At 41.1% G+C, this 24,887-nt stretch overlaps 1 protein-coding gene across 2 annotated transcripts in view; it reads left to right on the forward strand.

Moving 5' to 3' along the window:
- Positions 1–24,887, forward strand: part of gfra1a (gdnf family receptor alpha 1a) — a 145,131-nt gene that overhangs the window by 95,095 nt on the left and 25,149 nt on the right. For both annotated transcript variants that reach the window (XM_079689330.1, XM_079689331.1), the window contains 4 exons: positions 3,544–3,722; positions 7,596–7,768; positions 12,914–13,023; positions 14,699–14,833. In XM_079689330.1, coding sequence (XP_079545456.1) covers positions 3,544–3,722; positions 7,596–7,768; positions 12,914–13,023; positions 14,699–14,833 — 597 coding nt within the window. The remainder of the gene's footprint in view (positions 1–3,543; positions 3,723–7,595; positions 7,769–12,913; positions 13,024–14,698; positions 14,834–24,887) is intronic.

Below are 24,887 nucleotides of genomic sequence, written 5' to 3' on the forward strand. Positions count from 1 at the left end.
TCTGTTTGATAGCAGGTGTTAGTGTTTGCCCCCCAAGCTTTATAACCCAAGGGGTGTTTCACCAGCCGACATAAAAGAAACATGGATGCACTATTGATCCATTGCTTTCAAACCAGGCAAATGTTGCTCAGAGAGTCAAACAGATGAGAGTCGAGCTGAAAGCAACAGAAAATAAAAACGTCTGATGTTCATGCGTCTGATCCAAAGAGAGACGAGGCAGACGGAAGGTTTGAAGTGATGGAGGAACCAGAAAAGCTTTAGATGGGAAAGGAGTGAGATGCGGAGGGAAACACAAACAAGTCTTCCCCATATCAATACGATACCGTGCAAATATGATACTGATAGAACAGATATACAGATGTAGGAATTAATTCAAAATGTGTTATGAGGTCCTATTCGGCTTTTTGGGGTTCTCCCTTTCCTGTAATGTGTTATATAAGTAGAGACACTACATACTGATATACAGCTGAACATCAGCAGGAGAGGACTCTTTAAAGTAGAGACACTACATACTGATATACACCTGAACATCAGCAGGAGAGGACTCTTTAAAGTAGAGACACTACATACTGATATACACCTGAACATCAGCAGGAGAGGACTCTTTAAAGTAGAGACACTACATACTGATATACACCTGAACATCAGCAGGAGAGGACTCTTTAAAGTAGAGACACTACATACTGATATACACCTGAACATCAGCAGGAGAGGACTCTTTAAAGTAGAGACACTACATACTGATATACACCTGAACATCAGCAGGAGAGGACTCTTTAAAGAAGAGACACTACATACTGATATACACCTGAACATCAGCAGGTGAGGACTCTTTAAAGTAGAGACACTACATACTGATATACACCTGAACATCAGCAGGAGAGGACTCTTTAAAGTAGAGACACTACATACTGATATACACCTGAACATGAGCAGGAGAGGACTCTTTAAAGTAGAGACACTACATACTGATATACACCTGAACATCAGCAGGAGAGGACTCTTTAAAGTAGAGACACTACATACTGATATACACCTGAACATCAGCAGGAGAGGACTCTTTAAAGTAGAGACACTACTTACTGATATACACCTGAACATCAGCAGGAGAGGACTCTTTAAAGTAGAGACACTACATACTGATATACACCTGAACATCAGCAGGAGAGGACTCTTTAAAGTAGAGACACTACATACTGATATACACCTGAACATCAGCAGGAGAGGACTCTTTAAAGTAGAGACACTACATACTGATATACACCTGAACATCAGCAGGAGAGGACTCTTTAAAGTAGAGACACTACATACTGATATACACCTGAACATCAGCAGGAGAGGACTCTTTAAAGTAGAGATACTACATACTGATATACACCTGAACATCAGCAGGAGAGGACTCTTTAAAGTAGAGACACTACATACTGATATACACCTGAACATCAGCAGGAGAGGACTCTTTAAAGTAGAGACACTACATACTGATATACACCTGAACATCAGCAGGAGAGGACTCTTTAAAGTAGAGACACTACATACTGATATACACCTGAACATCAGCAGGAGAGGACTCTTTAAAGTAGAGACACTACATACTAATATACACCTGAACATCAGCAGGAGAGGACTCTTTAAAGTAGAGACACTACACACTGATATACAGCTGAACATCAGCAGGAGAGGACTCTTTAAAGTAGAGACACTACATACTGATATACACCTGAACATCAGCAGGAGAGGACTCTTTAAAGTAGAGACACTACATACTGATATACACCTAAACATCAGCAGGAGAGGACTCTTTAAAGTAGAGACACTACATACTGATATACACCTGAACATCAGCAGGAGAGGACTCTTTAAAGTAGAGACACTACATACTGATATACACCTGAACATCAGCAGGAGAGGACTCTTTAAAGTAGAGACACTACATACTGATATACACTTGACAGCGAGCATACTCTCCTCTTTAACCTCCCTCCTCTTGATGTGAAGAATCTTATTAGCACCATTCGCTAACACTTCACAAACTCTCCTCTCTTCCCCTCTGTATACTGTATATTTCTCAAGCTGGCCTTCCTCGTACTTAATTGGTGCTCGTTAAGGGATTTTTTCACCAAAATAAGCAGGGGGGGGGGGGGGGGGGGGAGTCTGTGAAAATGTTAATTGATAGCGGATCAAGGAGAACACTGGCAATTAGTGCAGGCTGACAGATGAGCAAGGCACTGCACCGGAGACTTTGATGACAACAGTACACACACACACACACACACACACACACACACACACACACACACACTGTAAACACACATGAAAGCATGTCTGGTGAGCCTGCAGGGCCTTTTAGACGAGAGTTAATGTTTTGATGGTTTTGAGGTCTTGTGTTTCTTATTTGCTAACCCATACACACACACACACACACACACACACACACACACACACACACACACACACACACACACACACACACACACACACACACACACACACACACACACAAACGCACACACACACACACACACACACACACACACACACACACACACACACACACACACACACACACACACACACACACACACACACACACACACACACACACACACACACTGATACAGACAGAAACATGTGTTGTTGGGGTTATCTACCAGTTTGGTGAAAACATCATTACGCTGCTGACTCTCTTTATTTCTGAACGTTGTCGAGGAAAAGCTGCAGCCGAGTTAAATTGCTTTTGTTTTGTGATGATATGATCTGAAAGAGTGCCGTTTGATTCGTGTATCAGGTTTGAATTGTGAACAGATTTCAGTCAAATATGTTGAAGGCGCCATTGAACACAAGGTGGACTTTTAACACGCCTCAATAGATGGATTTGAAAACGTCTATGAATGCTTAGGTCACATACAAATGAACATGTCCATGAAAACTCAATCTGCTGAGGAAGGCAAAGAGATGTAGTAAAAATGAAAAGAAGTCAGTGGCCCTTGGGAGTTTATCATCAAACAGCTGTTTTCATGTTGGAAAAGCTTCAAGCATCACCACTGTGTTTGGTGTGGATTCACTTTGGATGAATCAAAAACTGTGAATATGCTGTTTGGATGTCACTTCAAAAGTCTTTAAACATGGCAAGACTTTACATGTTGATGTTATTTGATTAAAGAGGCCCTATAATGCTTTTTGGGGGTTTTCTCTTTCATGTTGTTCTATAGGTTTTTGAGCGGTGTGCAAAAGCTAAAATCGTTAATCCTTTAATGAGCAGAATATGTCCCGCTCGATGCAGATGATCAAATGTCTGTCTTCTTTTATTACGGTTGTTTTTGGTGAATACGCAGCCATTACATGAATGTCTTGTTATTTGTTTTTGCCTGTGTGTTTGTTTTGTTTTTAATGATTATGTGTTAAATACACTTTGAATTGCCCCAAACAAACTAACCTCGAACCTTGAACGACATATTCTTCATTACGTCTGCTCAATTCTCACCGTTTCCTCTCTTTGTTTCTTCCCACCTCTCCTCCTCTCCCTCCTCTCCTCGTCTCCAGGTGAGCCAGCAGTGGCCAGAGAGAATAACTGTCTGAACGCGGCGAAGGCGTGCAACCTGAACGACACGTGTAAGAAGTACCGCTCGGCCTACATCAGCCCGTGCACCAGCAGGGTGTCGAGCGCCGAGGTCTGCAACAAGAGGAAGTGCCACAAGGCGCTGCGGCAGTTCTTCGATAAGGTACGTTCATCTGCTGGTTCCTTAGCCTTACCCTGAAAGAGAGGAACAGCCTGAACAACATGTTAGAACCTGCTGTAAGGGGCTCAGAGATGGCAAAAGTACATCCTTACTGTATGTTTGAAAATACTCTGGTGAAAGTAGAAGTACTGACTAAACTCCTTTACTCAAGTCAAAGTAAAGAGGCTTTGAAATGTACTTCAGTAAAAAGTACCCATAACTAGCAGCTGTTTTAAAGAGTACCTGACCTCCCTTTATATTAATAGAACAATAATGTCATTGTTAGCTAATGAATGTTTCCATGGTGACCAACGGCAACATGACAACGTTTTCATTGGTCCCTCTTCTTTAGAGAAGACCAGGAAATGATGGATACACGGATCGTGTTCAAATCAATAGGCACGCAATGACTCTAAATAATAATGATCACGCCACCAAACACACATTCAGACTAAAGGAACCAGTCTGTTTGGAAAATGAGAGAAGTAGAAAGTACAGGTATTTGGGTTCAACATGTAAGAAGTAGAAAGTACAGGTATTTGAGTTCAACATGTAAGAAGTAGAAAGTTCAGGTATTTGAGTTCAACATGTAAGAAGTAGAAAGTTCAGTTATTTGAGTTCAACATGTAAGAAGTAGAAAGTTCAGTTATTTGTGTTCAACATGTAAGAAGTAGAAAGTACAGGTATTTGAGTTCAACATGTAAGAAGTAGAAAGTACAGGTATTTGAGTTCAACATGTAAGAAGTAGAAAGTACAGGTATTTGGGTTCAACATGTAAGAAGTAGAAAGTACAGGTATTTGTGTTCAACATGTAAGAAGTAGAAAGTTCAGTTATTTGTGTTCAACATGTAAGAAGTAGAAAGTACAGGTATTTGTGTTCAACATGTAAGAAGTAGAAAGTACAGGTATTTGAGTTCAACATGTAAGAAGTAGAAAGTACAGGTATTTGTGTTCAACATGTAAGAAGTAGAAAGTACAGGTATTTGAGTTCAACATGTGAGAAGTAGAAAGTACAGGTATTTGTGTTCAACATGTAAGAAGTAGAAAGTACAGGTATTTGAGTTCAACATGTAAGAAGTAGAAAGTTCAGGTATTTGTGTTCAACATGTAAGAAGTAGAAAGTACAGGTATTTGTGTTCAACATGTAAGAAGTAGAAAGTTCAGGTATTTGTGTTCAACATGTAAGAAGTAGAAAGTACAGGTATTTGTGTTCAACATGTAAGAAGTAGAAAGTACAGGTATTTGTGTTCAACATGTAAGAAGTAGAAAGTACAGGTATTTGTGTTCAACATGTAAGAAGTAGAAAGTACAGGTATTTGTGTTCAACATGTAAGAAGTAGAAAGTTCAGGTATTTGTGTTCAACATGTAAGAAGTAGAAAGTTCAGGTATTTGTGTTCAACATGTAAGAAGTAGAAAGTACAGGTATTTGAGTTCAAAATGTAAGAAGTAGAAAGTACAGGTATTTGTGTTCAACATGTAAGAAGTCAAAGTCATAAGTAGTGGAGTAAAGTACTGATACCAGATAAATGTACATAAGCGCAGTAACAAAGTATTTGTACATCACTACTTCCCACCTCTGAAGTGTGAACACAGAGAGACTTAAACTCCTTTTGTAACCAGCTCCAGGTCATGTTCTTGCAGATTCATTTCCTCTGTTGCCATCAGGGCGTAGATATGCTCTGCCTGCTCTTAAAACACATCGCTTTTCAAAATCATTCATCCCCTCAGCACTCAAACTTTAAAATTCTTGAAAGGTTTTTTAACTTGATTATTTATCTACTTATTTATTGATTGTGATGCTCTGAACTATAGATAGTGTACATTGGAATGATCCACATCCAGTATGTTCCTACCTTGCAGGATTAATAAAGTTGTTGATTGATTGATTGATTGATTGATTGATTGATTGATTGATTGATTGATTGATTGATTGATTGAAGCCACTTCTGATACGAGCTTATACAAAAAAAGAATCAAAACTCTGAAAAGCCCACGTGCTGCTGGAGGTTTTCCAAGCGACTGATATCTGATAAAAGCCGAATGCACACCAGCTTCAAAAGGAATATTAATTCTGAAGTCAGACGGGTTGTCAAAAAGTCCAATAAATAATCATGCCGGGTCTTTTTGTTCAGAGTTTGCTTTTCCAGCGCCGAGCTTTGACATCGATTCAGTCATCAAACACAAAAGCTGTTTTCGCCGTCTGTGGCATATTGTGTGAAGAAAAATATTGTAATTACAACCCAGCTCCCATCACGTCCCTTTGGAATAACTTAACTGGGATTGCTTCAACATGAATAAGTGGAAAGCAGAGATGGCATGACAGCGTTCGTCTCGTTGTGATTGTGTTTTCTTTCATCACTGCAGACAACTTTGTGTAAACAGTCTTAAGCGCCTAAAGCTTCGGGGATAAAACTATGATGACATTCTTCTATTATAGCCCCTAATGTGTGACTACACTATAAACAGGGTTGGAAGAAGTAATCAGATACTCTACTTCAGTACAAGTACAAATACTACAGTCTTAAAATACTCTATTGGAACTTTTTCCAGTCCTCTCTGAGTTTTACATTTCCGTTTTGATTCAGTCAGAATTCATAGAAAAAAGTCAGAATTCCAAGATTTTTCAGCAAAAAAATCTGTTTTCTTTTTCTCATAATTCACTTTTGATCAGATCTTTAAAAAAAAGCACATGTCACACTAACGGTACGTCTACACTACAGGCATCAAAAAATGCTTTCAACGCTTCGCCCATTCACTTGAATGGGGTGACGTAGAAGATTTTTAATCTTCGCCGAACTGCATTGTGGGTAGCATGGCATGGCTTTACAAGCATCACGAGCATCTATCGGCATCAGCCAATCAAATCCCGTTTATGCAAATCCCGCCAGTGCAAGCGCAGCCAATCAAACCGCGTGCAAGCTGGGAGAGCCAGACCGCAGTTCATTTCCTCATATTCCAAACGAGATATTACGGTAGCAAATCACCCGGTTCTTTACGACCAGAACTATTTACCGGGATACAAACCGGAGGAACCAGGCATGGAGGGAGGTGGCAGAGACAGTGGGTGAAACTGATAGGTTTTTCGCCTGTTTGGAGAGTTTATATCCAGTTTACTTCGTTTTAACATTGCTATTGCTTTGTATGTCGGGGGCGGGAGATTCATGTGATTGGTTGCTCACAAAAAATCGCCAAGCTTCAGACACGCCCAGCTTCAAGATTTGTTCATGCCTGTAGTGTAGACGGGCCGTAATCCTCTGATGTACAGAATTAGCCACTGTTTTTTTCAACCAAAAAAAACAAACTTTATTGACAGAATATCCAAAGAAAAAGGTTGACAGTGGACTCATAGAGAACAGACCTGCAGTCCGTGTGTGTGTTTCTGCTCGGCATCATTAATATGATTTGTATATTCCCCTCCCCCCCATGGGTTTTAGTAATGTTTGTGTTTTGGGAAAGCAGCTCTCCTGCCAGCACATCCTAACACTTCAGATAGAAAGATAGAAAGTGATTTCCAAAACCAAAATGATAATTACAATTCAGATGAAGAGTCAAAAGTCAGAGTGGTGTTGAAAGAGAAAGTCATTCTGTCTATTTCACGTTGATGAGAAACACGGTGGTGTCTGATGAGATCTGAAAACCTGGATATAATAAAAAGTACTCTGTTCGCTGAACTCCAGCAGGTGAAGGGGACCAACAACTTTGTGTCCGGCTTTTGATTTGGATCCAGAATGTAATGGTTCTTCCTTGGCCGATGCTTCATCCTTCCTCTAAGTTTCATGAATACAGCAGGAAGTTATTCAACAGGAAAGAGAAGGACGTTCTTGCTCTCCACTTCTCCAGCGCTCCAGTTAATGTGTGACTCTTGTGTCCCTCAGGTTCCTCCGAAGCACAGTTATGGGATGCTGTACTGCTCGTGTCCGGTGAGCGACCAGTCAGCCTGCTCTGAGCGCCGGCGGCAGACCATCGTGCCCGTCTGCTCCTACGAAGAGAAGCAGAAACCAAACTGTCTGGAGCTGCAGGCGTCCTGCAAGACCAACTACATCTGCAGGTAGGAAACACTGAGGGTACTTTTACCGACAATACAGACGAGGGCTGGTTGTTAGCCTGAAATAAGGTCTGTGGTTAACAAAAGCTGAAGACACTTTGTCCTACGACATAAAATACGTCAGTAAATACCCCTCTGGTGATTTTAAAAACAGAGGTTGCTAACAAGTGTCTAAGTGAGACGACTAAACGTCATCCTGGCCAACATTAGCCACCTTTAGCTTAACGGTGGTGACGTGAAGTCATGTGACCGTGCTGTAGTTCCTTTATAGCCCAACATTAGCCACCTTTAGCTTAGAGGTGGTGACGTGGAGTCATGTGACCGTGCTGCAGTTCCTTTATAGCCCAACATTAGCCACCTTTAGCTTAGCGGTGCTGACGTGAAGTCATGTGACCGTGCTGTAGTTCCTTTAAAGCCCAACATTAGCCTCCTTTAGCTTAGCGGTGGTGACGTGAAGTCATGTGACCGTGCTGTAGTTCCTTTATAGCCCAACATTAGCCACCTTTAGCTTAGAGGTGGTGACGTGGAGTCATGTGACCGTGCTGCAGTTCCTTTATAGCCCAACATTAGCCACCTTTAGCTTAGCGGTGCTGACGTGAAGTCATGTGACCGTGCTGTAGTTCCTTTATAGCCCAACATTAGCCACCTTTAGCTTAGCGGTGGTGACGTGAAGTCATGTGACCGTGCTGTAGTTCCTTTATAGCCCAACATTAGCCACCTTTAGCTTAGCGGTGGTGACGTGAAGTCATGTGACCGTGCTGTAGTTCCTTTATAGCCCAACATTAGCCACCTTTAGCTTAGCGGTGGTGACGTGAAGTCATTTGACTGTGACAAACCAAATGTTAGAGGCTAGTTAACACACATACTTAGGCTGCATCTACACGGAGACGAAACGGAGAACGATCCGAATTCGATATCAAAAAAGTATTTCGTCCACACGGTATCGGCTCAAGAAAAGCTGCGAATAAGACCACCCGAGCATGGTTGCCATGGTTGCCTGGTTGCCCTCCTGTTTTTTCTCCGTGGGGGATTCAGCTGTGACACGGGGGTGAGCAGCAGAGGTGGGGAGAGGCGGCCTCTGTTTCTCTTTTTCTCCCTCCCCGAGGCGAGCGTGTGCTCCTGCTGTAAAAGGCAGCTGCCACTAACTCTGAGCCTGGCTCCCGAGCAGGACGTTCTCCCCGGTAGTCCAGCAGCAGATGAAAAACACCCACCTCTCCGCCTCTACCAAGGGACGAGGGAACCGTGCGGTGGGGTCTGCTGGAGGCTCCTGCTGGGTGCACTGTCCTGCAAGATACCGGGACCTGGCTCGGAACACTCGGGACACTGTTGTTGTTATTGTTGTTGTTGTTGTTGTTGTTTGCGAAACACATCAGCAATGACACGGGTGACGCGGGGGTGAGCAGGAGAGGTGGGGAGAGGTGGGGAGAGGCGGGGCTATGGCGTAAAGGTCGTACACACGGAGCCGTTTGGCCCCCCAGAGCGTTACGTCCGCAGACCTACCCACCTTGGGACCCGTTACCCTTTGAGGGCTCCGTTTCCCCGGTTCCGTTACGGCCTCGTGTGAACGAACTGCCCATACGATAGAGAACTGTAGCAGATACAAACCGTTTCATGTCCGTGTGGACGGGGCCTTAAACACATGCAAAGAAACAGAATCAGCAATTCAGTGATAGATGGTGTCTGTCAATGTGTGTGTGTGTGTGTGTGTGTGTGTGTGTGTGTGTGTGTGTGTGTGTGTGTGTGTGTGTGTGTGTGTGTGTGTGTGTGTGTGTGTGTGTGTGTGTGTGTGTGTGTGTGTGTGTGTGTGTGTGTGTGTGTGTGTGTGTGTGTGTGTGTGTGTGTGTGTGTGTGTGTGTGTGTGTGTGTGTGTGTGTCCTGCGGGTCCTGTGGCTCTCTGGGATTAAATGGAAGCATTAGGCATCATAAATGAGCTCCATTTGCTGCGTGGCCTCAGGTCTCTCTCTCTCTCTCTCTCTCTCTCTCTCTCTCTCTCTCTCTCTCTCTCTCTACTCACCATGAGGTTGGTCTACTCTGAGACTTTCTATCTCTGTCTTGTTTCTCTGTCTCTCCGTCAGACAGACGCTCGGGGCTGAACCACAGGTTTCTCTGCACCGCAGCTTCCTCCCAGTCCATTTGTCAGTCAGCACAGAGAGATTAGAGCCGTGCATTTCCAGCAGCAGCTCCCTCACCATATGTCAGGTGGAGTGTAGCGCTGCTGTTGACAACTTTCACTACACACTGCAGCAGACTGCTGAGATGAGATACACTGTGAGTGCATGGGTTCAACATGTTCAAAGGTTTTCAAAGGTTTTAATGTCATATACACATAAGCTACAGGGTAGAAATGGCAATGAAATTCTCCTGACCTGATCTCCTCCAACAATGCAACATATATGATACAATAAAAAATAAAAAATAGTGAAGAAGTCTATCTACATGTCAATAGAATATGATATGGACAAGATAAGAGAAAAGCTGCTCTCCTCCAAACCGTGTTCTTGAAATGCAAAACAAAGATTTCACAAGTGTTTGGGGAGTTTTGTAAACACTGCTGGAGTTGTTCAGAGCTGGTTCTTGTAACACATGTGTTGTCGTGGCTTCAAACTCTTTACCTGGTGGGTAAAAGCAACGTGCTAATCATGCTAAACACAGCGCCAGCAGAGCAGCATGGCGAGCTATAATGCCCCATAGAGCGATACGAAAATAGCTTATCAACTGATAAGATGATCGAGCCACACTGTACGGAAGATTTCAGGATGGCTTTTACTTTTGTTAAAGATAATGAAGCAGAGCTCTCAAGTCTCACGCATTTCACTCCATTCACACGCTCACACGCCACACCTTGTATTTCTCACGCAGAGATTTCTTTCCAGGGTATCACCAAGTCGCGTCGCAATCTTGTAAACAAACTAGGCTTGTTTGAGACGCGTGTACTTCACTAGCAATCCCCCCCCGCCCCCCGTTGACATTCGCGGTACAGAGGGCGTCATGGGAACTTTGAGGGGAGCCAGAAGTTGGAGTACCAAACACCGCTGCCAAAATCTCACTCTGAACTCTGTTCAAAACTTGAGAGCCCTGATGAAGACTAACCCTCACATAAATCACTGCTTTCTGACAACGTGAGCGAACTATCGTGTTCGTTTCCAGCTTGATTCAACAACTAAAGCGCTGTGTTCCTGTAACATACAAAACGTATAGACAGTGTTTTTCAAATGCCAGATTAAAGCCAAATATGAATTCCAGTGTTTATTCTGAATATAACCCTTTAACGGACCGCCGTTAGTGTCTGTGGAGACATTTTTCTAGGAAAACAACATGGTTACACATTAAATAAACAGGAATTATAGAACTCTTTTAGGCTTTGTATTGATGTAATTACGCATTTTTTACTATTTACTATAATTTTTTGTGTTGAGAAACCAAATGCATATTTCTAAATGTGTCCAAGAACATCATTAGGCGCTTTCACACCAAGTACTTTGCCGTACTTAGTTCATCAGAACTCTTTAGTTCTGATGAACTAAAGAGTTCTGATGAACTAAGTACAGATCGCGTTCACACCGGAATAAGTCCCTGAGGGAGGATTAGGCAAATGAAGCCGCTGACGTTACTTCTTCTTCTTCTGCTTTGGGTTTACTGGCAGGCCGCAAACAACTTCACGGCGTATACTGCCACCCGGAGTCCCCGGCCGGAAGTCCCCGGAGTTTGGGACTGGCTTCAGTAGAAGCTGCTGGGACTCCCAGCAGCTTCTACTGAAGCCTTCAGAGTAAATCGCCAGAACGCTGACACCTCCTCATCTCCACCGCTCCCATGTTTCCTTTTGTGTTGCCATAAGTTAGTCTCTCTGCGTTTCTGCGCTGTGCTAATGCTAATAATGCTAATACCAGCAAATAAAATGGCGGCTTCACAAAACCTTTCCGAGTTTCACGGGGCGTGGTTTGCAATCCGCCCAGCCAATCAGACATGGGAACCTTTTTCTCTCCATGAAAGTACCTGCTCTCTAGCAGGGACTGAAAGGGGGTGAAAAGGTTCTCATGAACTAAGTTCTAGTTCCGGATCTTTTTAGTGTGAACGCAACATTTCAAGAACTATCGGAACTACACTGGGAAAAGTACTCCGGTGTGAAAGCGCCTAATACTTTCTTTGGTCACTCACTACTACCTCAACTTTCCCCCTAATTTTGATAACAAGGTCTGAATGAGGAGTTTATTTCCAATCTGTGATCCTCCACATCTTATGTTATCACAGTTCTCGTTGGTAAATATCTCAACAATTAAAAAAGGAATGATGCAAAGCAAACAGATATATTTCCACCAAGTTGTAAAAGCTTTTGTTTTGTGTCAAAGCAGCAGCATCTCACACTCAGCCTCACTTCGAAGGGCGAATTAATGGAGTATCCAAACTCCATTTCAATTTCACGTGCCACTGCATCCGTGGCATAAGTGTGAACAAACATTTGTGAAGGCAGTAAATGAAAACACAACAAGTGCCTTTAGCCTCATTCATTAAAACCAATAAAGCAAATGTATGTCGGTCATGGCGGACATTTTGAAGGTTAATCACATCGAGAGAAATAACTTGCGCGTATTTGGTTCGGCCATTTTGCACACATCACATCTGAGCTCCTTCATTTAAAATCTATTGGAGCTGTAATCACCCTGTCAGACACTTTATGACTCAGGATACCATAATAACCTGAGAGGCTGTCCAACAACACCTAGGACCCAAAGCATGCTCTGAACAGAGAATACGAACTCCTACCATCTAATGGAGATTCACTAAAGTCAGCCTGAAGCATCCTTTGAGCTCCAGTCCATCCTCTCAGTGAACTCAGAGCTGAATCCAGATCAGATGCACGCTGAGGTCTCTTTGAGCAGCTCTCACTGATTGTGCTGTTATGTTCAATGTTTGTTTTTCATGTACTATATATACAATATCTGTCTATGTTGATGTTACACATGGAGCTGCTGTGATGCAACATTTCAGACTTGATCAGACCAATAAAGTATTATCGTGTGTGTGTGTGTGTGTGTGTGTGTGTGTGTGTGTGTGTGTGTGTGTGTGTGTGTGTGTGTGTGTGTGTGTGTGTGTGTGTGTGTGTGTGTGTGTGTGTGTGTGTGTGTGTGTGTGTGTGTGTGTGTGTTTCAGGTCACGACTGGCTGATTTCTTCGTGAACTGCCAGCCGGAGCCTCGCTCTCTGTCCGGCTGTCTGAAAGAGAACTACGCCGACTGCCTGCTGTCCTACTCCGGTATCGTCGGTGAGTCGCTCCTATTGGTCAGATTCATCTCAGAACTTTGACTCCAGGACTCTGAGGATTTTCTTTTTTTTTGTGGGAAGGTCAAATATTGTCACCGAGTGGCGGCTAGGAGACTCTCACAGTATCTGCTGAGCTGCTGCTTTATAGTACAACAAGCTCCATCACTTCACGATGAACCTGCAGCCTCTGAGATGTGCAGCGCCGTTTATTCCTCACTGTTTCGCTTCATTAGATCTGCTGAAAACCACAGATGCTGTGTAACCACCCCAAACTCTGCTTGGTTATTACTTCATATTCTGGCTTTTAACTAATAAGATGTGCACTCACCAGGGTGCATCACAGCCTGTGTCCGACTTGAAAAAGTGACTTTATACTCTGGACACAACCCTCGTTGCAATTTGAACATTAGGCATGTGTACAAGATTGGGCTTGAGCACTTTTTCAGCATCTGTACGACCCCTTCATGTCAGCTGAAAATAATATATAGTTTTTCCTAGCATATAGGAGCGCATGAATCTGAACTCATAATACTATAGAAGATATTTTCCATTGGCCAGTACTTACCAAACGATTGTATTAGTGTTGTTGCCTCTTAGAAAATATTAAATATAATCATCCTGCCGGGCCGTCAGCTGCCCTGGACTTACGGCCGTTCTGTGATTCTCCAGAACACAAGGATGGCCAATCCGTGTCTTGCATCATTCGGTGAACACAAAGTCAATCAAAACTTTTATAGAAATTTTACCAAATCTCATAAATCTAAATCCTGGTTTAACCCCATTTCAATCATTCTGTGACAATCACTGTCACATTATGTCCTTAACACGACTGCACCGTCAAGAGTCGATACAATCAAGTCACTTAACGAGACCACACACACACACACACACACACCCACACGCACGCACGCACGCACACGCACACACACACACACACACACACACACACACACACACACACACACACACACACACACACACACACACACACACACTGTCCACACAGCACCAAGGCTTTCTGCATACTGCAAAACTGAAAGGCCTGTTTTTTGGAGGGCAGCCAGATCAAGAGAGCAACCTATTGGTGGGAGAGAAATCACGGACTGAGGTGATTTACCTTCCCTCTCAGGCCAACTCGTCATCCTCTGCATTAAAGCCTCCTGCAGAGACTTCAGCACATGGAGAGGGAGAACACAAGATGTCACTTCGTTATGGTTAAATTCCTCTTTTAACCCAGAAGGAGCAGAATAGCTGAGTCTAAAGGGGGTTTACATATTCTTTATTGAGTTGAAATCCAGCAGCATATTGGTGTTGTTACAGACAGATAGGTTTGACTTCAGAAATGTATGCTAACCGGATGCTAACCGGATGCTCACTTGTTGGACAATTTGCACAATTAGAATAAGTCGTGGTGATTAGCATATGCGATCAATAGCTAATAAATGGCTTGGACGATTTGAACATGTCCGTGTGTTTTTTTAGGTATATTGAGAATGTTGAATCGAGTCCTGACATGTTTAGGATCAAAATAAGAGTTGTGATTCCCCTAAGACTTCAGCCCATCGGGAGTTCAAACTGTAAGGGTTATCTTGTGTATCCTGAGTATCCTGTTACATGTAATCCATTGAATACTGCCTGACTGAATACTGAGGACTCTCTCTCTGTTCCTGCTCCAGGCACCGTGATGACTCCCAACTACCTGCGCTCTGCTAAAATCAGCGTCTCTCCGTTCTGCGACTGCAACAACAGCGGGAACAACAAGGACGATTGTGACAAGCTCACCGAGTTCTTCACGGAGAACACCTGCCTCCGTGAGTCCTCTAACCTTTTCTACTTTACTTCATCTCCTCTCTTTTGAATTCTCTCGCTTTCTATTTCCATCCGTGGCTCCGCTGCTCTTTTTATCCTCTGCTTTCTTTACATGTCTCTCTCTCAACCAAATATATCCCATTGCCTTGGAAGGCATTGTTATCCCTCTGCATTGTCACTGCATTGTCACTGCACTGTGTGTGTGTGTGTGTGTGTGTGTGTGTGTGTGTGTGTGTGTGTGTGTGTGTGTGTGTGTGTGTGTGTGTGTGTGTGTGTGTGTGTGTGTGTGTGTGTGTGTGTGTGTGTGTGTGTGTGTGTGTGTGTACTCCAGATCTCTGACAGAAAGCAGCTTTATTCATACATCCGGCTTACACAACCACTTTAATGAACAACTGAAGATGAAAGAAGTACTCAGATCTTGTACTTGAGTAAAAGTAGAAGTACTCAGATCTTGTACTTGAGTAAAAGTAGAAGTACTCAGATCTTGTTCTTGAGTAAAGTAGAAGTACTCAGATCTTGTTCTTGAGTAAAAGTAGAAGTACTCAGATCTTGTATTTGAGTAAAAGTAGAAGTACTCAGATGTTGTACTTGAGTAAAAGTAGAAGTACTCAGATGTTGTAGGCCTACTTGAGTAAAAGTAGAAGTACTCAGATGTTGTACTTGAGTAAAAGTAGAAGTACCAGAGTGTAGGAATACTCTGTTTCAGTAAAAGTCCTGCATTCAAAATGTTCCTCAAGTGAAAGTAGAAAAGTATTCTCATCAAAATATAGTGAAAGTAGCCATTGTGCAGATTGGTCCATTTCAGAATAATATACTAATTTACACCACTGTAACCAACCCATCTCTAACACACATTGTCTGTTTCTATCACACACACACACACACACGCACACACACACACACACACACACACACACACACACACACACACACACACACACACACACACACACACACACACACACACACACACACACACACACACACACACACACACACACACACACACACACACACACACACACACACACACACACACACACACACACACACACACACACACACACTCATGAAACATCTTTGTCTCTGTGTCTTTTCTTTGTAATCAGAGCTAATTCGGCCCCTTTGCTCTGAGAGTCTTTCTCCTCACAGTTTAAGTGTAATGTGATTCTTCATTGATTCCTGTCAGAGGTCAGAGCTCAGGGTCACGCAGAATCTTTCGCTCAATGACACCTGAGCTGGATAAATGTTTGGAATCACGCTGGGTTAAACAATGCCTCCTGAAATCAAGTAGAGTACTTAATTGGATGGAAACAGATTCAGTAGAGGGAAGCTCACATGGATTACTGTTATAATTATAGGCATATAAATCAATAAATAGTGTTTTTGCTATAATTGCATCTGGAATATCATGTAAAAGTTGTGGTACTCAGTGGTGGAAGTGCTTTTAATCAAGTACTGTACTTAAAGGGGCACTAGTTTGCTTATTTTAAGGTATATATCAGTATGTAGTGTCTCTACTTTAAAGAGTCCTCTCCTGCTGATGTTCAGGTGTATATCAGTATGTAGTGTCTCTACTTTAAAGAGTCCTCTACTGCTGATGTTCAGGTGTATATCAGTATGTAGTGTCTCTACTTTAAAGAGTCCTCTCCTGTTGATGTTCAGGTGTATATCAGTATGTAGTGTCTCTACTTTAAAGAGTGCTCTCCTGCTGATGTTCAGGTGTATATCAGTATGTAGTGTCTCGACTTTAAAGAGTCTTCTCCTGCTGATGTTCAGGTGTATATCAGTATGTAGTGTCTCTACTTTAAAGAGTCCTCTCCTGTTGATGTTCAGGTGTATATCAGTATGTAGTGTCTCTACTTTAAAGAGTGCTCTCCTGCTGATGTTCAGGTGTATATCAGTATGTAGTGTTTCTACTTTAAAGAGTCCTCTCCTGCTGATGTTCAGGTGTATATCAGTATGTAGTGTTTCTACTTTAAAGAGTCCTCTCCTGCTGATGTTCAGGTGTATATCAGTATGTAGTGTTTCTACTTTAAAGAGTCCTCTCCTGCTGATGTTCAGGTGTATATCAGTATGTAGTGTCAATACTTTAAAGAGTCCTCTCCTGCTGATGTTCAGGTGTATATCAGTATGTAGTGTCTCTACTTTAAAGAGTCCTCTCCTGCTGATGTTCAGGTGTATATCAGTATGTAGTGTTTCTACTTTAAAGAGTCCTCTCCTGCTGATGTTCAGGTGTATATCAGTATGTAGTGTCAATACTTTAAAGAGTCCTCTCCTGCTGATGTTCAGGTGTATATCAGTATGTAGTGTCTCTACTTTAAAGAGTCCTCTCCTGCTGATGTTCAGGTGTATATCAGTATGTAGTGTTTCTACTTTAAAGAGTCCTCTCCTGCTGTTGTTCAGGTGTATATCAGTATGTAGTGTCTCTACTTTAAAGAGTCCTCTCCTGCTGATGTTCAGGTGTATATCAGTATGTAGTGTCTCTACTTTAAAGAGTCCTCTCCTGCTGATGTTCAGGTGTATATCAGTATGTAGTGTCTCTACTTTAAAGGGTCCTCTCCTGCTGATGTTCAGGTGTATATCATTATGTAGTGTCTCTACTTTAAAGAGTTCTCTCCTGCTGATGTTCAGGTGTATATCAGTATGTAGTGTCTTTAAAGAGTCCTCTCCTGCTGATGTTCAGGTGTATATCAGTATGTAGTGTCTCTACTTTAAAGAGTCCTCTCCTGCTGATGTTCAGGTGTATATCAGTGTGTAGTGTCTCTACTTTAAAGAGTCCTCTCCTGCTGATGTTCAGGTGAATATCAGTATGTAGTGTCTCTACTTTAAAGAGTCCTCTCCTGCTGATGTTCAGGTGTATATCAGTATGTAGTGTCTCTACTTTAAAGAGTCCTCTCCTGCTGATGTTCAGGTGTATATCAGTATGTAGTCTCTCTACTTTAAAGAGTCCTCTCCTGCTGATGTTCAGGTGAATATCAGTATGTAGTGTCTCTACTTTAAAGAGTCCTCTCCTGCTGATGTTCAGGTGTATATCAGTGTGTAGTGTCTCTACTTTAAAGAGTCCTCTCCTGCTGATGTTCAGGTGAATATCAGTATGTAGTGTCTCTACTTTAAAGAGTCCTCTCCTGCTGATGTTCAGGTGTATATCAGTATGTAGTGTCTCTACTTTAAAGAGTCCTTTCCTGCTGATGTTCAGGTGTATATCAGTATGTAGTGTCTCTCCTGTGTTAGTGTATCCAAACAACCTATGAAATGTCCAAATTGGTCAATCAGAATTCAACTAAGACATTTAATAACTAACTGTTAGTGTGTGTCAAGCATCCTTCATATAATTGAGTAGTTGCATCTGTAGCATGTTAGTGAATCGATTATATATTTGATTGTTGAAGCAATCAGCAGAGATCAATCAGATGGTCGATATGTTGCTAAGTAGGTTTACCCTCTCGAAACATGGTGCTTTGAAAACAATGAGCGAGAGAGAGAAAGAGAGAGAGAGAGAGAGAGAGAGAGAGAGAGAGAGAGAGAGAGAGAGAGAGAGAGAGAGAGAGAGAGAGAGAGAATCTGTTGGTGGTTCGACAAAGTGTGCCGCCGCATTTCATCAGCTCTCTCTCTCTCTTTCTCTCTCTCTCTCTCTCTCTCTCTCTCTCTCTCAATCTCTCCCTTCCTCCTGTTTGCACTGCTCTGTTGTCTTTTTACAAGCCAGGGTTAACAAGGTTGGTCTACCGCAGATAATAAGGGCTGCTTCAGTCAGTGTGTGTGTGTGTGTGTGTGTGTGTGTGTGTGTGTGTGTGTGTGTGTGTGTGTGTGTGTGTGTGTGTGTGTGTGTGTGTGTGTGTGTGTGTGTGTGTGTGTGTGTGTGTGTGTGTGTGTGTGTGTGTGTGTGTGTGTGTGTGTGTGTGTGTGTGTGTGTGTGTGTGTGTGTGTGTGTTGCAAGATCAGAAACGGATCAATCAGCATCAGAATATGTTTTGTTTTCTTACTTACAACATTTTCTAGGCTTTTTTCAATGCAGAAAAATAAATTACGGAAAACGATTAGGGCCAAGAGTTTTTAGACTTAAAATGTAGTTCTGAAAAAACTTTAGAAAATCAAGTCTTAATTCTTAAAAAGGTCAAAATTCTGAGAAAAGCGATTTGAATTCTGTGATTAAAGTCAGAATTAAAAAAATGTTTGAATATAATTGAAGACAGGATTTAATAATCATATAGAAGTCAAAATGCTGAAGAAAAAAATGAAATTTGAAAAGAAAAATCTGATTTATTAAAATAGTCGACATTTTAAGAAAATAATCAGAATCTTTTTTTATCAAATCAGAATTCTTAAAACTGTCGGAATTCTGAATTTCTTCTAAGAATTCTGAACAAAAACAGAGTGCCACAGGGACGAGTCCTAAAACCCGGAAGTGAGTTAGCATTTCACCACTTCCTGTTCCCTCGTCTCAGAGCCAATGGGATCTCTCCATAGGGTTTTGGATAATATCTGAACTGTGTGTGGTTGAGACAAATTGAAGAGACGGATCACGTTTTGTTCTACGACATTAAATCCATCAGCAGTGACCCCACTGGTGATTTCTGAAGAGTGGACGTGTCTGAGAAACGATGGTTGTTACCAAGTGGCTTAATAGGACTACAGAAGTCGTGGATGTCGTTGTACGTCATTACGCCGAACACGTAAACACTCCTCTAAGTTAGTTTCTGTTCTGCTTGAAAGCAAGTCCCTGCCTCCTGCAGACTGTTCAAACAAACGCTTCAACTCGTACCATTTAGAATCTGTATGTTTGAATATGGATCTGAAGTTGGCGTGACGTTGAAGCAGCGACCCGGCTGTAGTTCGATTTATGATTCGAAAATTATAAAAGTAGGGAATGGAGATTATCCAGCTGAACAAAACGTGATCCGTCTCTTGAATGCGTTTCAACCACAGATCTTATTTCCAGCTATTTTCCAAAATCCTATGGAGAAATTGCATTGCGTTTTTGTCGAAGGAACCGTCCGAGTTTTAGGACGCTCTATAGAGACAGGCACAAATACATAAATCAGTAATGTCATAAAAGAGGCACTTTCACACCGCAGTACTTTTCCCACAAAGGTTCATCAGAACTTAGTTCACGAGAACTCTTTAGTTCTCATGAACTAAGTACAGATTGCGTTCACACCGGAATAAGTTCCCTGAGGGAAGTATACGCGAATGAAGCCGCTGACGCCACTTCTTCTTCTTCTGCTTTGGGTTTACTGGCAGGCCGCAAACAACTTCACGGCGTATACTGCCACCCGGAGTACCCGGCCGGAAGTCCCCAGAAATGGCTTCAGTAGAAGCTGCTGGGACTCCCAGCAGCTTCTACTGAAGCCTTCAGAGTAAATCGCCAGAACGCCGACACCTCCTCATCTCCACCGCTCCCATGTTTTATTTTGTGTTTCCATAAATTAGTCTCTCTGCGTTGGTGCGCGGGGCTAATGCTAATGCTAATAATGCTAATGCCAGCAAATAAAATGGCGGCTTCACAAAACCTTTTGGGAGTTTTACAGGGCGTGGTTTGCAATCCGCCCCGCCAATCAGAAGCAGGAACCTTTTTCCCCCCCTTTTCCGTCTCTGCTCTCTGGCAGGGACGGAAAAGGGGGGGAAAAAGGTTCTCATGAACTAATTCTAGTTCCGTATGTTTTTGGTGTGAACGCAGCATTTCGGAACTATATCGGAACTAAAGTGGGAAAAGTACTGCGGTGTGAAAGTGCCTATAAAGGAAAGGGGTCCTATAGATTAAGTTACATTCAAATCAAATGTACATATTTACACATTTTAGAAACTAAATCCTGACAAAATAGATGCTAAAAACACTACGCCATTTTGTATAGGGTCAAACAAGCTCTTTTTATATAAGTACTTGTTGCTTTCCGGAAGCAAAGCAAAAGGCCCTTTCTCTGAATATCATTAGCTCAGTTCTGTCTTCTCTCTCTCGCTCTCTTCCTGTTCTCTGTACTTGTTCTGCTGCTCGTGCTTCACTCACTTCTTCCTCTCCTTCTCTTCGTCTATCTTCCCCTTTCATGCCCTCCGTCTCTCTGCTCTCATTAAGCTCGCTCAGCAGTAACAGGAACTGACAACTCTGGAGATCCTGAAACTCACCACTTACAGGGTCAGGACTAGAGAGAAACCAAAGAGAGGGAGACGGAGAGAGAGAATATGGAGAGCATTGTTCAGAAGGAGATTATAGATCTGGTTCTGGACCAGGAGCATCTGAATAAATAGGCACACATTAGATCCTAACATGTAAAGGTCTTTTACTTACTTATGTATATATAATAACTTGCTTTATATTTTGTTATTGTTCATTTGTAAATTCAACATTTATATTTCTACTTTCTTGATTAATTCTAGTCTTTTTAATTTTCATTCTGCAATGCCTTGTCTTTTTATGCTGCTGCAACATAAACATTTCCCAATTTGCGATCAATAAAGTACCTCTTATCTTAACTTATAAATAAAAGCCTGCAAATACAAAACACAGTTATACGAGTTATACGATACGTTGATAACATTATTACATTACATTTTGTCTCCACCCACAAGTTTGGAACCACCCTCGGAGACGGCAAAAGTACATCCTTTACTCAAGTAGAAGTACACACATCCTTTCCTCAAGTAGAAGTACAGATACTCGTGTTTAAAAATACTCTGGTAAAAGTAGAAGTACTGACTAAACTTCTTTACTCAAGTAAAAGTAAAGAGGCTTTGAAATGTACTTCAGTAAAAAGTACCCATAACTAGCAGCTGTTTTAAAGAGTACCTGACCTCCCTTTATATTAATAGAACAATAATGTCATTGTTAGCTAATAAATGTTTCCATGGTGAACAACGGCAACATGACAACGTTTCCATTGGTCCCTCTTCTTTAGAGAAGACCAGGAAATGATGGATACACGGATCGTGTTCAAATCAATAGGCACGCAATGACTCTAAATAATAATGATCACGCCACCAAACACACATTCAGACTAAAGGAACCAGCCTGTTTGGAAAATGAGAGAAGTAGAAAGTACAGGTATTTGGGTTCAACATGTAAGAAGTAGAAAGTACAGGTATTTGAGTTCAACATGTAAGAAGTAGAAAGTACAGGTATTTGAGTTCAACATGTAAGAAGTAGAAAGTACAGGTATTTGAGTTCAACATGTAAGAAGTAGAAAGTACAGGTATTTGAGTTCAACGTGTAAGAAGTAGAAAGTACAGGTATTTGAGTTCAACATGTAAGAAGCAGAAAGTACAGGTATTTGTGTTCAACATGTAGGAAGTAGAAAGTACAGGTATTTGAGTTCAACATGTAAGAAGTAGAAAGTACAGGTATTTGAGTTCAACATGTAAGAAGTAGAAAGTACAGGTATTTTAGTTCAACATGTAAGAAGTAGAAAGTACAGGTATTTTAGTTCAACATGTAAGAAGTAGAAAGTACAGGTATTTGTGTTCAACATGTAAGAAGTAGAAAGTACAGGTATTTGAGTTCAACATGTAAGAAGTAGAAAGTACAGGTATTTGAGTTCAAAATGTAAGAAGTAGAAAGTACAGGTATTTGAGTTCAAACTGTAAGAAGTAGAAAGTACAGGTATTTTAGTTCAACATGTAAGAAGTAGAAAGTACAGGTATTTTAGTTCAACATGTAAGAAGTAGAAAGTACAGGTATTTGAGTTCAAAATGTAAGAAGTAGAAAGTACAGGTATTTTAGTTCAACATGTAAGAAGTAGAAAGTACAGGTATTTGTGTTCAAAATGTAAGAAGTAGAAAGTACAGGTATTTTAGTTCAACATGTAAGAAGTAGAAAGTACAGGTATTTGAGTTCAACATGTAAGAAGTAGAAAGTACAGGTATTTGAGTTCAACATGTGAGAAGTAGAAAGTACAGGTATTTGAGTTCAACATGTGAGAAGTAGAAAGTACAGGTATTTTAGTTCAACATGTAAGAAGTAGAAAGTACAGGTATTTTAGTTCAACATGTAAGAAGTAGAAAGTACAGGTATTTGAGTTCAACATGTAAGAAGTAGAAAGTACAGGTATTTGAGTTCAACATGTAAGAAGTAGAAAGTACAGGTATTTGGGTTCAACATGTAAGAAGTAGAAAGTACAGGTATTTTAGTTCAACATGTAAGAAGTAGAAAGTACAGGTATTTGAGTTCAACATGTAAGAAGTAGAAAGTACAGGTATTTGAGTTCAACATGTAAGAAGTAGAAAGTACAGGTATTTGAGTTCAACATGTAAGAAGTAGAAAGTACAGGTATTTGGGTTCAACATGTAAGAAGTAGAAAGTTCAGGTATTTGAGTTCAACATGTAAGAAGTAGAAAGTACAGGTATTTGTGTTCAACATGTAAGAAGTAGAAAGTACAGGTATTTGAGTTCAACATGTGAGAAGTAGAAAGTACAGGTATTTGAGTTCAACATGTAAGAAGTAGAAAGTACAGGTATTTGAGTTCAACATGTAAGAAGTAGAAAGTACAGGTATTTGAGTTCAACATGTGAGAAGTAGAAAGTACAGGTATTTGAGTTCAACATGTGAGAAGTAGAAAGTACAGGTATTTGGGTTCAAAATGTAAGAAGTAGAAAGTACAGGTATTTGAGTTCAACATGTAAGAAGTAGAAAGTACAGGTATTTGAGTTCAACATGTAAGAAGTAGAAAGTACAGGTATTTGAGTTCAACATGTAAGAAGTAGAAAGTACAGGTATTTGAGTTCAACATGTAAGAAGTAGAAAGTACAGGTATTTGAGTTCAACATGTAAGAAGTAGAAAGTACAGGTATTTGAGTTCAACATGTGAGAAGTAGAAAGTACAGGTATTTGGGTTCAACATGTAAGAAGTAGAAAGTACAGGTATTTGAGTTCAACATGTGAGAAGTAGAAAGTACAGGTATTTGAGTTCAACATGTAAGAAGTAGAAAGTACAGGTATTTGAGTTCAACATGTAAGAAGTAGAAAGTACAGGTATTTGAGTTCAACATGTAAGAAGTAGAAAGTACAGGTATTTGGGTTCAACATGTAAGAAGTAGAAAGTACAGGTATTTGAGTTCAACATGTGAGAAGTAGAAAGTACAGGTATTTGAGTTCAACATGTAAGAAGTAGAAAGTACAGGTATTTGAGTTCAACATGTAAGAAGTAGAAAGTACAGGTATTTGAGTTCAACATGTAAGAAGTAGAAAGTACAGGTATTTGAGTTCAACATGTGAGAAGTAGAAAGTACAGGTATTTGAGTTCAACATGTAAGAAGTAGAAAGTACAGGTATTTGAGTTCAACATGTAAGAAGTAGAAAGTACAGGTATTTGAGTTCAACATGTAAGAAGTAGAAAGTACAGGTATTTGAGTTCAACATGTAAGAAGTAGAAAGTACAGGTATTTGAGTTCAACATGTGAGAAGTAGAAAGTACAGGTATTTGGGTTCAACATGTAAGAAGTAGAAAGTACAGGTATTTGTGTTCAACATGTGAGAAGTAGAAAGTACAGGTATTTGTGTTCAACACGTAAGAAGTAGAAAGTACAGGTATTTGTGTTCAACATGTAAGAAGTAGAAAGTACAGGTATTTGGGTTCAACATGTAAGAAGTAGAAAGTACAGGTATTTGGGTTCAACATGTGAGAAGTAGAAAGTACAGGTATTTGTGTTCAACATGTGAGAAGTAGAAAGTACAGGTATTTGTGTTCAACATGTAAGAAGTAGAAAGTACAGGTATTTGTGTTCAAAATGTTAGAAGTCAAAGTAAAAAGTAATCAGAAATATAAGTAAAGTACTGGTATCATAAAAATGTACTTAAGTACAGTAACAAAGTATTTGTCCTCCACTACTTCCCACCTCTGGTCACCACATTAATATTCTGCAGAAAAAACCCACTGGTGCTCTAAGTCTAATGTATTCATTCAAAGCCTTTCCAATGAGATGCCGCCCTTTTTCCGGAGTACATATTGAATGCAAAGGTCACACCATCCGACATGATCATAATTCTAGTGTTACTGCAGAGCTGGTGCAGGTAAAGTGAGAGAAGGGAAATGTAGACATCTGTGAGGGGGAAACTCAGACTTCCTACA

The sequence above is a fragment of the Notothenia rossii genome, assembly GCF_949606895.1.
Source record: "Notothenia rossii genome assembly, chromosome: 6".
In the NCBI taxonomy this organism is placed as follows: domain Eukaryota; kingdom Metazoa; phylum Chordata; class Actinopteri; order Perciformes; family Nototheniidae; genus Notothenia; species Notothenia rossii.